Genomic DNA, 18,588 nt, shown 5'->3' on the forward strand with positions numbered 1-18,588 from the left:
GCAATTGGAACAGAGGACATAACGGGCCCTCGAGATCTGGTGGGGGATTGCTGAAATATAGGGTGGGCTTTAGGCCCATCTAGCAATTTCTGAAAATCTCTAAGGGCCCATGTGGGTTTATTGGCACTAGGTGTAGTGGAAAGTTTAGTCCCACCCCGCTAGTGGAGAAGGAGTTGGACCTCTTTTATAAGGGATTATCTTCCACATGCTATTGGAGCTTGAGAATAGAAGAGGCCCTCGCGCGCTCCTCCTCCTCCGCCCGCCTCGCCACGACGCGCGGCGGGTTGCGGGATTGAGCCGAGCCGAGGGTGTCTCCCAACCCTAGCCGCCACAAACAGATCACATCTTCTCACGCGCACTACCCATCGTCGTTCTTTTGCTGCTGCTGCCGCCGGTGACTCCATCCCGTCCGCCGCGTACACGGTCGACGGGAGAGCAGGTCTCCGAAACCCCGTCCCTCCGGTTCCTGTACGGGAGACGGACGAATAGGTTTTTGGGAAGCGACTACGCGGCTGCTCGCTGTTCGTCTACGTCCGCGTCGCCCTCATCATCATCGTGTCCACCGACGCCGAACGTGCCGCCACTGAGAAGCTCGAGGCCGACAAGAAGGCCGCCGAGGACACCGCTGTTGCCGCCACCGCCGCGGCAGCCTCTGCATGGCCTACTGGAGGGTATAACTCGTTTATCCCGCTCCTTCTGTTTTCTGTTTTACCCATGCTAGCGTTATATATAGATCTGTCTGCAATTAGCGTAGTATGTGCTTGCATGCTTGAATATCAGTATGCAATCATTCTTGTTAATGCCATGTTAGTGATTTACTCATGGATTAAGTTAATCAAAAAATTACCTATTTACTCAGCAATACACTGGTCGGGACCGGCACGAGGTACTGTCAAGCTAAATACCGATGCTGCCTTTCAGGCCGAGTCAGGTGATTCAGCAGCAGGTGCAGTCGCTAGGGATAGCGAAGGCCATGTGTTGGTCTCAGTATGCAGAAGCCTGACTGCCAGCCGACGTGTGGAGGAGGCCGAGGCAAAAGCAGCACTCGCCGGACTGACTGCACTTGCAAAGTATTACAGAGGGCATCTGATTCTGGAAATGGATTGCCATACAATCGTCAAAGAAGTGTCTGGGCGGGAACAGCCACGATCTCAGTGCTACGCTCTGATAAAGGATATTAAGCAAGCACTGGCGGAGTTTGCAAGCTACAACGTAAACCATGTGACAAGATCATGCAACGTGCTTGCCCATGAGCTTGCGGCAGCAACAAGAACTGCAGGCGACCAAGAGATCATAGCCAACGTTCCGGAAGGTCTCCAACCTCTGATGGTGTCTGAATATGTATCTCTTGTAGAGTAGCCCCTACTCTAGATCTCAAAAAAGAAAACTCCCTTGCTAAAAATTGTATGCTTGTTGTTTACAACTTTGCGTTCAGTTTGGACAGCATTACTATTTATACTTTGCAGATTGCTGGGTTAAGTGTTTACTGTTTAAAAATAGTATGAACTACAATTTGTTAATAATTTGGATGACGTCCTATATGTTATCAAGTGCAAACATTGCATTTCAAAACTTTTCACCTTCAAAGACAAAATTACCGTCAATCACCCCAAACAATTACTTTTACTAATAATGATATTACGATAATGATCTATGAATCAATCAAATTTACGAAATGCTTAAGTCTCATTATCTTTTATTCGCAATTCATTTATATACATTTAAATTTCAGACCAAGTAGCATAAATCAACTTTTTATACATAAGTAAAAGTACTCACACTATTTTGCGAACTTTAATATCCGGGCCATAATGTTGCACTATACTAAACGTCAATATCTCCAATAGTGCCACAACAATAACATTCAGGTAATATTCGTGTTAACAGAAGACAAAGACAAAAATACAATGTAAAAGAATTATGATCAATAAGATTCAAGTAGTATTAAAGTTATTATTTTAAAGACTCCAAACATTCACACGTCACAATGATTTCGACATGACTATTAATAAAGTTAAACTATAAACAAATTCATAAGATAAATACTAATTTAACTCCGAGTGAGGCGTTTTGGCTCCTAGGAGCATCTGCACCTGCGCTAAATAAAAAAATTAAAACAAATACTAGAAAAAATTCAAAAAATTCCCATTTTTTTGGCATGGTAGATAATTTGGTGCGTGATGTCCGGTCCAAATTTCCAATCATTTGGACATCTGGGTAGCTCTCGGCAAAAAAGATAAATTTGGGGTATGTCAAATAGTATATTGTTCATACACTGTTGTGACCCAATTTGTCTTTTTTGCTGAGAGCTTCTCAAATGTCAAAATGCTCTGAAATTTGAAGCGCACCTCATGCACCAAATTATCTACCATGCACAAAAATTTGGATTTTTTTGATTTTTTTTTTGAATTTTTATGAATTATTTCTTGACCGGGTGCAGATGAGCCCGGGCTCAGAATTGGATATTCGTAACTTGCCTTTAAATCTTCATAATATTGAGCTTCCTGACCTGTAACTTATTTGAACAGACCTTATACATTGTTTTTGGATGAATCATAAACTTCATGTTCATACAATTTCATATTATGAACACTCAATATGTCGAACAGAAAACCTGTTCCAAGATAACGATTGACTACAACAAACACAAGCAAGGAAGAGAAATATCAAACATAAGATTCGTCAACTATACGATACGTTAAAAGGTTGTTCTTGAAGAAACATGATCGTAACCAAGGAGTACATAAGAAAATGGAGCCCTCGTCCAAAAGTGTACCTTTTTTCACCAAATATATTGTTGTGAGTGTTCATATCTTCGAAGCCATCAATTTGTAAGGACACAAGATGATCTCTTTCCTCTCCCAGACTGAACTCATGCCTAAAGGCAGATCTTGTTTATGGATGAATAGGAAGACAAGAACAAACATGAACCAACCAGAACAACAGTACAATGGCAAGATGAATCGTTTTTCTCATATGTTCTATAAGGGAGTATTTGTTAGTTCCTGTTTTCCACCGTTAAGGGAAAAGGGGCGCCACGGAACTGGTATACGACAACATACTAACAAGTATATCCGCATTATATACAAATGCATTCTACGGAAAAGGAAAAAAGCGAACTCTATCTATACATCACCGAATACGTGAATCTTGGCAAAGATCAATGGCACAGGATCCGCATGCCGCCGGATCTGCATACCCTAAATCCTCTCCCTTGTTGTTGCGTCCATACGTTGCTTGTTGGCATAGAGGAGGGGACCAGAATGAAAAAAAAATCACAAACTACTAATACAGAGAACATCAGACTCCCAGATGCCTAGATATATGGTATGAACTGATGAACGCTGATGAACTCACTGATATCAAGAACCCGAGACTCAGCATCAGTTAAAGTAGCGAATTGGTACACTCAAACAGGGCGGAAAATGGCAGCTAAACGTCCCCAGGAAAAAAATTATGCAGCTGCACAACACATGCACATCCCCAGGAAAACATTTATGCAGCTGCACAACACATACACATCCCCAGAGGGAAAAATCAGCAAATTACGCTGAAAATCAACACAATGAACTTTCCATGCTCATTGCTCGCCAATTCAGTCATCTGTTGTCAAATGCCATGAGCACCATTAATTCATTGTGCAACTAGTATCAGTTATCACATGGTTTCAGTTCGACAGATGATGGCTCGCGTTTCTTCTTTTTTCCCTGATGATCTTTCATCCAGGCGAGCAATGGGACGGAGCAAAAACGCCATAGGTCTCAAGTTCAGAAAATGGGTTGAACTCTCCTCCTGGCTCGAGTTCACGCCGAGTACACGCCGATCGTTTGGACAGGAAGAAGCTTGATGACTGAGTTGCATCTTGCAGCATGCATGCTTGGCAGAAATCCCAAGAACTGGCCAGAGACCACACTCTTGCACTCGAGAACCACCACCAGCTGCTATTCGAAATGTTCAAATAGGTCTTTGCTATACTGAAGTTTACCTTCGTATATGGTACAGGTGCACATGACGCCTCACAAAGAAAAAGTCCAGGTGCAATGTAGGGTCGTAATGCTAATTCAAGTGTTAACAAGATCTGTTATCGTATCTAAGAAACAGATCTTTACATCCACAAACAGAAGTAGAAGTGCTTCAGAAAAAAACCACCACAACAACAAATGAAGCATAAGAAAGACATGTAATCTTACATATACTGAACTTAAACAAGGTAGTAAGCTGGGAACATTTTAGGTTAGTAGAAAAACCTGGCATCCCAACGAAATAAAATGGGGAAGTTTCTTGGCCTGGACACACATTATAACACCGACTGACATAATTTACAAGGTGGTTCAGCATATAAAACAGGGAACGGTCCCACTGGCATACAGAAAAGATGACGGCATTCACTACACAGAAGATTCTTGAGCTGGAAGTTTTGAGTAGCATGGTACATAGACATGGTATTGAAACCGCTCAAAGTGGTCTCGTATCTCATTGAGTTCCCTGGTGCTGATGTTGTAAGAAAGAAGCTTATTTGTCTTCTGGTCAGAGAGGAAAACAAGGTCTCTCTCCAAATCGAGAGCGAGAATCCAGTAATCACAGTTCCAAAACCAGTGGCGGTCACCACCATCGCCACCATTTTCATAGTAAACAAAGTCATTCCTTCCAAATGCATCTGTCATACTAATATGACACTTCACATACCAAGTCCCTGGATCATGAGCATATTCATCTAGAGTCCAAATCACGATTGAGTCACCACTCACATCTGGCATCGCGTAGTGCAAGTTTCCTAAAGATTTGTCAAAGCAACCATGGGTAAAAGTACCCACATAAAAAGTGCCAGATGGCTTCTCAATGATCTGATGATAGGGCAGTTTGCCATCGCTCATTGACTCCAATTCTCCAAACACCAAAACGTCTTGTCCAGTAGTCTCTGCATACAACACTCCATCAAGAAATAAGTGAGATCTCCAGCAAACACTTACATAAGAATCCCATTTATCATCCACAAGCCACATGGACCCATCAGAAGAAAAGATCTCAAGTTTGCTCATCGGACTGTGGTAATGCTGATTAAAGTTGAAGACATAGAAGTGTGGTGACCATGAAGGATCAAATGCCAAAATAGTTGCATCACGACGGCTATCAGTTCCGGCATGAGTGTCAGGAAGTATCCTCCACTCTCGTGCTGCTGGGTTGCACACAACAAAGCGACAAATGCCTGGAGAGGTATAGCTGCTCCTGTACTTACAGAGAACAAGACCATTGCAGCAGTCAAGAAATTCCAAATGCTCATACTGTGGCACGTCAGAAAGAATTCCATCGATTTCTCCATCATCTTGGGACAGGCTAACAAGCGGGATTGCAGACTTATTGTGGCCTTGGTACAAAAGGCCAGTGGTCACTTTTTTGGGCAGCTTCTTGCAGTAGTCTGGATCAGCGGAGAAGGCGGACCAGGCCTTATAGGCACATTTGCAGCGGCAGAAAGACTTGTACGTCAGCCGGGAGAGGATATCGACAACTAGATCATCGGTTAACCTAGCAGCAGTGACTTTCTTGTGATGGTCCATGTCTTTATGTTAACTTACTGCCACTGAAAGGAAAAAATGGAAACAAAGACACTTAAAAAGACAAAATAGTTTAGCTACACAAACTTATTTTGCAAAAGAATAAGATGCAGCTTAGCAGTTTTAACCTAAACTCATAGGGAACAAAGCATTTCTGATTTTTATAAGAGAATAAAACTCACTCAAGTTTTTTTAGCAAATTAGTATTTGGATAAGGTACTTTTTTTTTGCGTGGAAGTATTTGGATAAGGTACTCATAAGATATTTAATCGTTTCTTCTGGGGAAGAAAATATCACACCTGCAGGCAGGGCTGCGGTCTAGTGATCTGCACTAGGAGAAGGCAGCTGCTACATGGCGGGAGAGGTCTAGCGTGGAGGAGGAAATAAGCTCAGATCTGAAATAAAGAATATGGCAAGGCCTTGAGCACAACCATACGTAGGAGCGTAGGAGAATAACGAGGGACAGGTAGAGGAGGTGCAGGACGGAGGACTCACAGCGCAGCTTGTTTCCCGTCGGCGGCGAAGGAGATGGGTCGCCGCCTGTGAAGAACCAGAGAAGGGGAGGAGGGAAGAGGTCAGAGGGGTTTTTTTTTAGGCAAGGAAGAGGTCAGAGCTGTGTGCGAGAAGGTGTACGAGTAGAGTTGTGGGCTGCTGGGCTACCTGCCCTGTTTCCTCTAGCTCAAAGGAATATTTTCCGAAATTCGACTTCAACTTTTCCGAACTTTAAATTCACGAAATTTAAACTTACAAAAAATAGATGGACTGTTTTACTAATTTATTATGAAAGGGGTTTAAAATTCATGTAAAAATACATATATAAGTAAACCTAAAACTGAGGATTTGAGTCATCTGGAAACTGCTTTGGTGTTTTAATAGGTATCGATGTTGGACGTGCGTAGGAGCGATACAGAGTTAATCTATCTATCTATCTATCTATCTATATCTCTCTCTCTCTTCCGCCACATTCCCCGAAAGATTTCTTGTTAACCACTAGTAGAAAACGGGCCTATTGTCCCGGTTCGTAAGGGCCTTTTGTCCCGGTTCCTAAAGCGGGACTAAAGGGTCGTTACTAATGCCCTGACCCTTTAGTCCCGGTTCTAACCAGAACCGGGACAGATGGGCCTCCACGTGGCCTGTGCGCTGACCCTAGGCAGGAGGGCCTTTGGTCCCGGTTGGTGGCACCAACCGGGACCAATAGGCATCCACGCGTCAGCATTTCTGTGGCTGGGATTTTTATTTTTTTTAAGGGGGTTGGGGGTTTTGGGGGGTTAATTTAGGTATTTCATATATTGTGTTACCTAGCTAATTAATAGAGAGAAGTGTCCTCTCTTATGTCCGTGCTTGGTCGACGCTACGTACTATACATACGTATAGAGAGGACTAGACACACTAGCTAACTAGTAAGCAAACGAAGGAAACAGAAGATCGTCATGAACATATATGCATACAGAGAGAAGTGATATCGACCACCTCTCCTTCTCCGAGAGATTGGTCGAACAACAAGTTCTCGTATATCTATCCGACACTACCGGCTACATATATACAATAATTATATCTTACAAATATAATCTCCTAACATATGGACGCATGGTCCACATAGTATTCTCCGTCTTCAGCGATCACGTGGTCAAGAAAGAATGCCGCCAATTCCTCTTGAATTGCCCGCATGCGATCTGGTGCTAGGAGTTGATCCATCATCCGAAACATCTAATTTGAAGAAGGGGGTCAATCAATATATATATGAATGAATGAAACTCAACACAAATGATGGTAATAAAATAAAATTGTGAATATTGTTATTTACGTACTTCATATTGTTCGTCATTGTAGCCCCGCTCACAGGTCGTGTGGCGGATGGACTCGCAAACGTAGTATCCACAGAAATCATTCCCTTGTTCCTGCTACAACCACTTTACAAGAAATAGAGGTCAAGCAAACTGATAAGCAAGAATGCCAAATGGTATTGATGAAACTAGAGCTTGAATCACTAGGAGATGCGCGGAACATGCTACTATAGTACTTACTTTCGGGTGTCTAAATTGCAGCTTCTTCGGCAGTCCCGGAGCTTTTCTGGTGAATTTTCTCCAAACCCTGTCAGACAAAGAAAACAATTACTTGATATCAGAAATGAACAAAGTTGCTGATATGGTGGATAATGATCGATTTAACTTACTTCTCGAGCATTTGAGTCATGTCCGCATACTCTTGGGGATCTTTTCGTTTCGAGTCCAAGACAGTTACTACTCCCTGCTCAAGCTTAATCTCTAGGAGAATATAGTGGAACCTGCGCACGCATGCATAACTCATCAGTTACATTATTATAACCTTGACTAATATATAAGGGAAACCGAATATGCACAAGACAGTAACACTCACTTGAAGTTGTAAGGAAAGAGTATTATATCTTTGTTTTCATTTATTACCAACGATCGTAGCAAGTTGGCCTCGGTATCTTCAGTATGATATTCAACCTCAATTGCATCTATGAGATTTGTGTTAATGAACCCAATATCACTGACTTGTCTTTTCTTCAATTCGACGATCTTCAATCTGCATAATATAGTGAGGATAATTATAAATACATGCAATGAAAGAGCTGAGCTATATAGAGAGACTTAATGACAGAAGTAGTACTATTTACAGACAGTAGCAGGTGACCGTTGCTTTATCGAGGGCCAATTGATTGAAAACTGAAAGAACTCCTCAAATGGAACAGACAACAGTTCAATTCCAACGAGGTCATGCTCCTTTTTAACTCTCACATACAATGTATTCCTCCCCTCAGACTCTCTGCAGGTTTTCATGTACCAATCATGCAATCTTCGCATCATCGTTGATAGAGATCTTTCATCTTTGACGAGAGGCTTCCCGTACTCATATCTTTGTATCTGCACCTCCAAGAAATCATAATGTACATCGTCGGGCAGGTAATCTCCAAGATTGCTATAACCGGGCACCATCCTCGGATCATTAGCGACGATGTCGCTAGGCACCTTGAGCAGGGGGGCACGCTTGCTTCGCTTGTTCGCCGAGCTGGGCAACTTGTTTCCCAGCTCGTCATTCTTTCATCCTTTGATGACTGACAGTACTTTCCGACCGCTCCGCTTCGGCAAATGCCTTTCCAATAATGCGCTCATAGTTGCCTTTCGGCGGAGACTTGGGTGGTTTTCTCAGGGCAGCCAGAGTGCGCTTCGCTTTCTCCGAATCTACCTTCTCCTCCGGAGGTGGATGTCTCTGTGCTTTCAACCCTTGAAACCAGTCCTCCACTTCGGTTCGTGCGATCTTCGAGTTCTCCTCCGGGGTCATCTCGTATGGTAACTTCTCTGGAGTCTTCAGAGAAGGACTGAATCTGTATGTCCTCCCGCCTCTGGCTGTACTGCTAGACGCCGGCAGAGCAGACGGATCGGCTGTCTTCTTTACTTGCTTACGAGGCGGAGGAGAAGGACTACGACGCGCCGGAGCAGCCGGAGCGGCGGCGGGTCTCTTCCGCCCTTGCTGACGAGGCGGGGAAGGAGGAGGCTGGCTGCTCGGGTGCGCCGGCGTAGGCGGAGAAGGAGGCGGAGTGCCGCCACGCGCCGGAGAAGGAGCCGGCCGAGTGCCCTGATCGTCACTCGCCGGAGGAGGAGGCGGTGGAGGAGGCGGAGTGCCCTGACTCGCCGAAGGAGGAGGAGGAGGCAGAGGCGTCCAGTTCAGAAGGTTGATGAGCTCCTTCTGCCATAGGCATGGAGTCTTCAGAGCAGAACCCAGCCGAGTCTCCCCTTCACCGGTAGGGTGGTCAAGCTGGAGGTCCTCAAATCCCTCCGTTATTTCATCCACCATCACCCTAGCATATCCTTATGGAATCGGCCGGCAGTGAAAAGTTGCACCGGGTTCAGTAGGAAAAAACAGAGCCAACAGCCGCCTTGACCTTCATATTGATCCATTGCGTCATAAGGTGGCAATTTTGAGACTCCGTGATAGCATCCACGGGATAGCTGGCAGGAGCCGTCAAGACATGCTCCGGCTGAAGCAGCTCAGTGGAATCCACGCTGCTTCTCCGCTGAGATGGCGGGGTAGCTTCGGGGGAAGCTTCGGCAGTTCGTTTGCTGCGATTTGCTTCTAGTTCCTCTATCGCTTGTACCCTAGCGTGCAGCGCCTGCAGTTGGGTCTGCTCCACTTTCTTCCTCCTCTCGTGGCATTTGTAACCGCCTGCGTCCGGAAACCCAGCCTTCCACGGAATGGAGCCTGGCGTGCCTCGTGTCCGTCTAGGGTGCTCAGGATTCCCGAGGGCCATTGTGAGCTCGTCGTTCTCTCTGTCTAGAACGAACGTCCCTTGCTGCGCTGCTTCGATATAGTGCTGAAGCCTCGTGACTGGTATATCCATTTGCTTGTCCGTCCAAATGCACTTCCCTGATACAGGGTCCAAGGTTCCGCCAGCCCCGAAGAACCAAGTCCGGCAACGGTCTGGCTAGTTCATTATCTCTGGTTCGATCCCTTTTTCAACCAGATCATTCTCAGCCTTGGCACACTTAGGCTGGGCTATGAGGTAGCCAACTGACCCCGTGCGATGGTGAAGCTTCTTCTTCGCAGCATTTTTCTTGTTTGTCGCCGACATCTTCTTACTCTTTTCCGATGTCTTGTGGGCCACAAATGCGGGCCAGTGATCTCTGATCTTCTCATATCTGCCCTTGAATTCCGGTGTCTCTTTTTTATCGACAAACCTATTCAGCTCTTTATTCCACCTCCTGAATAGGTCTTCCATCCTCTTAAGAGCAAAAGACTTGATTAATTTCTCTTTAACTGGGTTCTCTGGATTATCCTCTGGTGGTAGGGTGAAATTTAACTTCAGCTCAGTCCAAAGATCATTTTTCTGCATATCATTGACATAAGACACCTCGGGGTCTTCTGTAGCCGGCTTAAACCATTGCTGGATGCTTATCGGGATCTTGTCCCTAACCAGAACCCCGCACTGAGCAACAAATGCGCTCTTTGTCCGGAGGGGTTCAATCGGTTGGCCGTCGGGCGCGATTGCTATGATCTCAAACTTTTCATCCGAGCTCAACTTTTTCTTCGAGCCTCGTCTCTTTACCGAAGTTGTGCTCGATCCGGAGGGCTAGAAAAAAGAACAAAGACTTAATTAATATGTGTACATACCAAAACAATGAATGCATCAATCAGCTAGTCAGCACAGGCTTAACTAATATATATACCTGGCCGGACTCGGTTCGGTCACCGGAGCCGTCATCACGGTCTCCTTCTTGCGCCGGCATTGGGTCACCGGAGCCGTCCTCACGTTCTCCTTGTTGCACCGGCATTAGGTCACCGGAGCCAGCTTCTTCACCCTATCCTTCCAGACCATCGGTGTCATTGAGAAACAACGAGCAGACGGCATCACTTCCAAGTGCGATTATGTCCCTCAACAACGCTTTTTTTGCTTCATCTCGGGCGGTGTCCATAGTTTCTACAAATATTTACAACATGGCAATTATTATTCAAACATGACAGATGGATATATTAGTGGCAAACGTAGAACTAGCTAGCTAATCACAGTAAGGAATCATATTAATTAGTGGCCTCGACGCTGCTTCTCTAGGGTTTGGGGTGGCCTCGACAACACTTCAAGGGTTTGGGGTATATCGACAACGACGACATACGTACATGGGAAAATAATATTATCGGGGAGGGGGTATATCGACCCCCCCCACGTGTTGAAGTTATCGGGAGGGGGTATATCGACCCCCCCTCATGTTGAAGTTATCGGGAGGGGGTATATCGACCCCCCCCCCCCGCGTGTTGAAGTTATCGGGAGTTTATATCGACATGACATACGTACATGGGAAAATAATATTATCGGGGAGGGGGTATATCGACCCCCCCGCTCATGTTGAAGTTATCGGGAGGGGGTATATCGACCCCCCCCCACGTGTTGAAGTTATCGGGAGTTTATATCGACATGACATACGTACATGGGAAAATAATATTATCGGGGAGGGGGTATATCGACCCCCCCTCATGTTGAAGTTATCAGGAGGGGGTATATCGACCCCCCACGTGTTGAAGTTATCGGGAGGGGGTATATCGACCCCACCCCACGTGTTGAAGTTATCAGGAGTTTATATCGACACGACATACGTACATGCGGGAAAATAATAGTATCGGGGAGGGGGTATATATATCGACCCCCCCCCCCCTCGTGTTGAAGTTATCGGGAGGGGGTATATCGACCCCCCCCCACTTGTTGAAGTTATCGGGAGTTTATATCGACACGACATACGTACATGGGAAAATAATATTATCGGGGAGGGGGTATATCGACCCCCCCCCTCGTGTTGAAGTTATCGGGAGGGGGTATATCGACCCCCCCCCACGTGTTGAAGTTATCGGGAGTTTATATCGACACGACATACGTACATGGGAAAATAATATTATTGGGGAGGGGGTATATCGACCCCCCCCTCGTGTTGAAGTTATCGAGAGGGGGTATATCGACCCCCCCCCCACGTGTCGAAGAAAAAAAGAAGAAGAAAAGAGGAGAAGAAGAAAGGAATAGAGGAGAAGAAGAGAAAATAGAATATATTCTATTTTTTTCTTCTTCTCCTCTATTCCTTTCTTCTTCTCCTCTTCTTTTTCTTCTTTTTTCTTCTTCTTATTTATTTCTCCTCGTCTTCCTCTCCCCTCTTCTTCTCCTTTCTTCCTCTTCTTATTTCCTTTTTCCTCTCATTCTTTTTCTTCTTCTTCCTTCTTAAAAATACATGAAGTAGTATTGCTTTTTTTAAAATAATGTTCAAATAGAAATTTTAGAAAAAAAGTAAAGGTTTTGCCTAATTCATTGTTCATATGAATATAAAAACATTTGCATATTTACAATAATCAATATCACCAAAAAATCTATGAACAGAAAAAATACTATTTTTTCTGTTAATCTATCTTCTGCATACATATACACACATACATATACTATACATATACATATAATCAGGAAAAAACATATATATATTTGCAAAAAAAACAGGGGGGAAGAGGGGGGCGGTGCCGGCCCTGACCAAAGCGAGAGGCGACGGCGGCGCGGGGCGGCGACGGCGAGGCGGGGCGGCGACGGCGTCGGGGCGCGACGCGGGGCGGCGACGGTGTCGGTGCGGCGCGGGGAGGTGACCGCGATGGCGCGGGGTGGAGCGCGGCGACGGTGTCAGGGCGGCGCGGGGTGGCGACGGCGTCTGGGCGGCGCGGGACGGCGTCGGAGGCAGGGCGGCGACGGCGACAGCGAGGCGCAGAGGGGTAGCCTGGCGGCGTTGTCGGGGCGGGATCGAACTGAACGGATTTTTTCACAAGTGTGGCTTATATAGACGGAGCATTGGTCCCGGTTCGTCCTACCAACCGGGACCAATGCCCCCTTTAGTCCCGGTTGGAGCCACCAACCGGGACCAAAGGCCTCTTTTCAACAGCCCAAAGGGCGGGAAGCGGCGGCCTTTGGTCCCGGTTGGTGGCACCAACCGAGACCAAAGGCCTTCTGCTGCCCCGCGCCCAAAAGTTTAGTCCCACCTCGCTAGTTGAGAGGGCTCGAGGGTGGTTTATAATCGCTGCTGCGCCCACCCTCTCGAGCTCCTCTCAACTGCAGGCTTTCGGGCCTAATCAGTCACTATGTGCTTGTGGGCCTTCTGGGCCTCCTGCGGGCCTGAATCCTGGCCCATGGTAGGGTTTCTAGTCGTATTCAGGACGTGGGGGCCCAGTAGGTGGCACTTTTGTTTTTTTTCTTTGTTGCTTTATTTATTTTATTTTGTTTCTACTTACAACAAAATACTTATTGTTGCTATTTTTATTTTTATTTCCAGTTTTTTTGTTTTGTTTTTTCCATTATTTATTTTCTTTTGTTTTTTGTTTTATTTTTTAATTCTTTTTGTTTTTAGTTTTAGAAAAATTATAAACTTTCTGTTAGTGCCATTAGTTTTCAAATTTGAAAACACTTTTTTAGTTTTTTTGTTTTCTTTGTTGCTTTATTTATTTTATTTTGTTTCTACTTACAACAAAATACTTATTGTTGCTATTTTTGTTTTTTTTAGTTTTTTTGTTTTGTTTTCTGCATTATTTATTTTCTTTTGTTTTTTGCTTTATTTTTTAATTCTTTTTGCTTTTAGGTCAGCAAAATTATAAACTTTCTATTAGTGCCATTAGTTTTAGAAAAACTATAAACTTTCTGTTAGTGCCATTAGTTTTAAAATTTGAATTTTTTAAAATTTGTGTGAATCACAAGTTTGTGATTAACTTTACTAAAAAATGAACATAGATGCACCTATAGAGAAAATTCAACCTAAATTCATAATCAATTTCTATGAATTTCAGAGAAATTCATTATGAATTTAGGTCAAATTTCATGTATGGGGGCATCTATTTTCACTTTGAGAGGAGCTCAACAAGGCAGAGAGGGACGGGCTTATAAACCGGTGTGGGCGCCCTTCGGTTGGCGAGGTGGGACTAAACTCTGAGGGCAACGAGGGGCAACCCTTTAGTCCCGGTTTGTGGCACAAACCGGGACTAATGGTCATGGGCCAGGGGCGAGCCCTATTTTTCCATTTTTTTGTTTTCTGCATTATTTAATTTCTTTTGTTTTTTGCTTTATTTTTTAATTCTTTTTTCTTTTAGTTTTAGAAAAATTATAAACTTTCTGTTAGTGCCATTAGTTTTCAAATTTGGAAACACTTTTTTAGTTTTTTAGTTTTCTTTGTTGCTTTATTTATTTTATTTTGTTTCTACTTACAACAAAATACTTATTGTTGCTATTTTTATTTTTTTTCCAGTTTTTTTGTTTTCTTTTCTGTATTATTTATTTTCTTTTGTTTTTTGCTTTATTTTTTAATTATTTTTGCTTTTAGGTCAGCAAAATTATAAACTTTCTGTTAGTGCCATTAGTTTTAGAAAAATTATAAACTTCCTATTAGTGCCATTAGTTTTCAAATTTGAATAGTTAAAATTTGAATTCCTTGAAATTTGTGTGAATCACAAGTTTGTGATTAACTTTACTAAAAAAATGAACATAGATGCACCTATAGAGAAAATTCGACCTAAATACATAGTTTTCAAATGAACTCTGAAAAAGTTGGCATAGCATACTCGTCTGTTACAAAGTTGGCATGGTATCATCATAATAGTTGCGGGAGAATGTCTTCACTTTTTCTTCGCTTGTGTCATTGATGTATACTACACAACCTTCTTCTTGTAGACGTTGTTGGACCTCCAAGTGCAGAAGTTTGTAGGACAGTAGCAAATTTCCCTCAAGTGGATGACCTAAGATTTATCAATCCGTGGGAGGCGTAGGATGAAGATGGTCTCTCTCAAGCAACCCTGCAACCAAATAACAAAGAGTCTCTTGTGTCCCCAACACACCCAATACAATGGTAAATTGTATAGGTGCACTAGTTCGGCGAAGAGATGGTGATACAAGTGCAATATGGATGGTAGATATAGGTTTTTGTAAACTGAAAATATAAAAACAGCAAGGTAGCGAGCGGTCAAAGTGAGCGTAAACGGTATTGCAATGATAGGAAACAAGGCCTAGGGTTCATACTTTCACTAGTGCAAATCCTCTCAACAATAATAACATAATTGAATCATATAACTATCCCTAAACATGCAACAAAGAGTCACTCCAAAGTCACTAATAGCGGAGAACAAACGAAGAGATTATGGTAGGGTACGAAACTGCTGGAAATATGCCCTAGAGGCAATAATAAAAGCATTATTATTATATTTCCTTGTTCGTGATAATTGTCTTTATTCATGCTATAATTGTGTTATCCTGAAATCGTAATACATGTGTGAATAACAGACACCAACATGTCCCTAGTAAGCCTCTAGTTGACTAGCTCGTTGATCAACAGATAGTCATGGTTTCCTGACTATGGACATTGGATGTCATTGATAACGAGATCACATCATTAGGAGAATGATGTGATGGACAAGACCCAATCCTAAACATAGCACAAGATCGTATAGTTCGTTTGCTAGAGTTTTCCAATGTCAAAGTATCTTTTCCTTAGACCATGAGATCGTGTAACTCCCGGATACCGTAGGAGTGCTTTGTGTATGCCAAACGTCACAACGTAACTGGGTGACTATAAAGGTAGACTACGGGTATCTCCGAAAGTGTCTGTTGGGTTGACATGGATCAAGACTGGGATTTGTCACTCCGTATGACGGAGAGGTATCGCTGGGCCCACTCGGTAATGCATCATCATAATGAGCTCAAAGTGACCAAGTGTCTGGTCACGGGATCATGCATTACGGTACGAGTAAAGTGACTTGCCGGTAACGAGATTGAACAAGGTATTGGGATACCGACGATCGAATCTCGGGCAAGTAACATATCGATAGACAAAGGGAATTGCATACGGGGTTGATTGAATCCTCGACATCGTGGTTCATCCGATGAGATCATCGTGGAGCATGTGGGAGCCAACATGGGTATCCAGATCCCGCTGTTGGTTATTGACCGGAGAGTCGTCTCGGTCATGTCTGCTTGTCTCCCGAACCCGTAGGGTCTACACACTTAAGGTTCGATGACGCTAGGGTTGTGAAGATATGTATATGCAGTAACCCGAATGTTGTTCGGAGTCCCGGATGAGATCCCGGACGTCACGAGGAGTTCCGGAATGGTCCGGAGGTAAATAATTATATATAGGAAGTGCTGTTTCGGGCATCGGGACAAGTTTCGGGGTTATCGGTATTGTACCGGGACCACTGGAGGGGTCCCGTGGGCCCACCGGGTGGGGCCACCTGTCCCGGGGGGCCACATGGGCTGTAGGGGGTGTGCCTTGGCCTACATGGGCCAAGGGCACCAGCCCTACTAGGCCCATGCGCCTAGGGTTTCCACCAAGGAAGAGTCCAAGTGGTGGAAGGCACCCCGAGGTGCCTTGGGGGGGAGGGAAACCCTCCCCTGGCCGCCGCACCTAGGAGATCAGATCTCCTAGGCTGCGCACCACCCCCCCTTGGTCCTCCTATATATAGTGGGGGAGAGGAGGGATTTCATACACCAGCCCCTGGCGCCTTCCTCTCTCCCCATTACGTCTCTCCCTCGTAGTCTTGGCGAAGCCCTGCTTCTGTGACGCCCTGCATCCACCACCACGCCGTCGTGCTGCTGGATCTTCATCAACCTCTCCTCCCCCCTTGCTGGATCAGGAAGGAGGAGACGTCTCCCGTCCCATACGTGTGTTGAACGCGGAGGTGCCGTCCGTTCGGCGCTTGGTCATCGGTGATTTGGATCACGTCGAGTACGACTACATCATCACCGTTCTTTTGAACGCTTTCGTGCGCGATCTACAAAGGTATGTAGATGCATCCAATGACTCGTTGCTAGATGAACTCCTAGATGATCTTGGTGAAACGAGTAGGAAAATTTTTGTTTTCTGCAACGTTCCCCAACAGTGGCATCATGAGCTAGGTCTATGCGTAGTTCTTCTTGCGCGAGTAGAACACAATTAGTTGTGGGCGGAGATTTGTCAACTTTCTTGCCGTTACTAGTCTTTTCTTGCTTCAGCGGTATTGTGGGATGAAGCGGCCCGGACCAACCTTACACGTACGCTTACGTGAGACCGGTTCCACCGATTAACATGCACTAGTTGCATAAGGTGGCTGGCGGGTGTCTGTCTCTCCCACTTTAGTTGGAGCGGATTCGATGAACAGGGTCCTTATGAAGGGTAAATAGAAGTTGACAAATCACGTTGTGGCTTTAACGTAGGTAAGAAGACGTTCTTGCTAGAACCCTAATTCAGCCACGTAAAACTTGCAACAACAATTAGAGGACGTCTAACTTGTTTTTGCAGCAAGTAGTTTGTGATATGATATGGCCAAAGTTGTGATGAATGATGAATGATCTATATGTGATGTATGAGATGTTCATGCTATTGTAATAGGAATCACGACTTGCATGTCGATGAGTATGACAACCGGCAGGAGCCATAGGAGTTGTCTTTATTCTTTTATATGACCTGCATGTCATCGAGAAACGCCATGTAAATTACTTTACTTTATTGCTAAACGCGTTAGCCATAGTAGTAGAAGTAATGGTTGGCGAGCAACTTCATGGAGACACGATGATGGAGATCATGATGATGGAGATCATGGTGTCAAGCCGGTGACAGGATGATCATGGAGCCCCAAGATGGAGATCAAAGGATCTATGTGATATTGGCCATATCATGTCACGTTTATTATTTGATTGCATGTGATGTTTATCATGTTTTTGCATCTTGTTTACTTAGAACGACGGTAGTAAATAAGATGATCCCTCATAACAATTTCAAGAAGTGTTCTCCCCTAACTGTGCACCGTTCCTAAAATTCGTCGTTTCTAAGCACGCCGTGATGATCGGGTGTGATGGATCCTTACGTTCACATACAACGGGTGTTGACGAGCCTAGCATGTACAGACATGGCCTCGGAACACATGCAAAACACTTAGGGTTAACTTGACGAGCCTAGCATGTACAGACATGGCCTCGGAACACAGAAGACCGAAAGGTCGAGCATGAGTCGTATAGAAGATACGATCAACATGAAGATGTTCACCGACGTTGACTAGTCCGTCTCACGTGATGATCGAACACGGCCTAGTCAACTCGGATCATGTAATACTTAGATGACTAGAGGGATGTCTAATCTAAGTGGGAGTTCATTAATAATTTGATTAGATGAACTTAATTATCATGAACTTAGTCTAAAATCTTTGCAATATGTCTTGTAGATCAAATGGCCAACGTAGTCCTCAACTTCAACGCGTTCCTAGAGAAAACCAAGCTGAAAGACGATGGCAGCAACTATACGGACTGGGTCCGGAACCTGAGGATCATCCTCATAGCTGCCAAGAAAGATTATGTCCTACAAGCACCGCTAGGTGATCCACCCGTCCCACAGAACCAAGACGTTATGAACGCTTGGCAGACACGTGTTGACGACTACTCCCTCGTTCAGTGCGGCATGCTTTACAGCTTAGAGCCGGGGCTCCAAAAGCGTTTTGAGAGACATGGAGCATATGAGATGTTCGAAGAGCTGAAAATGGTTTTTCAAGC

General features: G+C 44.5%; 1 protein-coding gene across 2 annotated transcripts; it reads right to left on the reverse strand.

Moving 5' to 3' along the window:
• Nucleotides 1-4,161: 4,161 nt before the first annotated feature.
• On the reverse strand, nucleotides 4,162-6,193 carry LOC125545518 (F-box protein At5g07610). 2 transcript variants are annotated; one of them, XM_048709481.2, is made up of 3 exons: nucleotides 6,048-6,193; nucleotides 5,852-5,947; nucleotides 4,162-5,578 (listed from the first exon to the last, which is right to left on the reverse strand). In XM_048709481.2, the coding sequence occupies exon 3, from the start codon at nucleotides 5,553-5,555 to the stop codon at nucleotides 4,389-4,391; it is 1,167 nt and encodes a 388-aa protein (XP_048565438.2). In that variant the 5' UTR covers nucleotides 5,556-5,578; nucleotides 5,852-5,947; nucleotides 6,048-6,193; the 3' UTR covers nucleotides 4,162-4,388. The 2 variants fall into 2 exon arrangements, with proteins under 2 accessions (XP_048565438.2, XP_048565459.2); XM_048709502.2 differs by lacking the exon at nucleotides 5,852-5,947.
• Nucleotides 6,194-18,588: the final 12,395 nt, after the last annotated feature.

This window comes from Triticum urartu, chromosome 1A (assembly GCF_056163025.1).
Source record: "Triticum urartu cultivar PI428250 chromosome 1A, HENAU_Tu73, whole genome shotgun sequence".
Lineage (NCBI taxonomy): Eukaryota > Viridiplantae > Streptophyta > Magnoliopsida > Poales > Poaceae > Triticum > Triticum urartu.

Coding starts and splice junctions, on each gene's coding strand:
- LOC125545518 (XM_048709502.2), bottom strand. CDS start 5,555: ATGGACCATCACAAGAAAGTCACTGCTGCTAGGTTAACCGATGATCTA.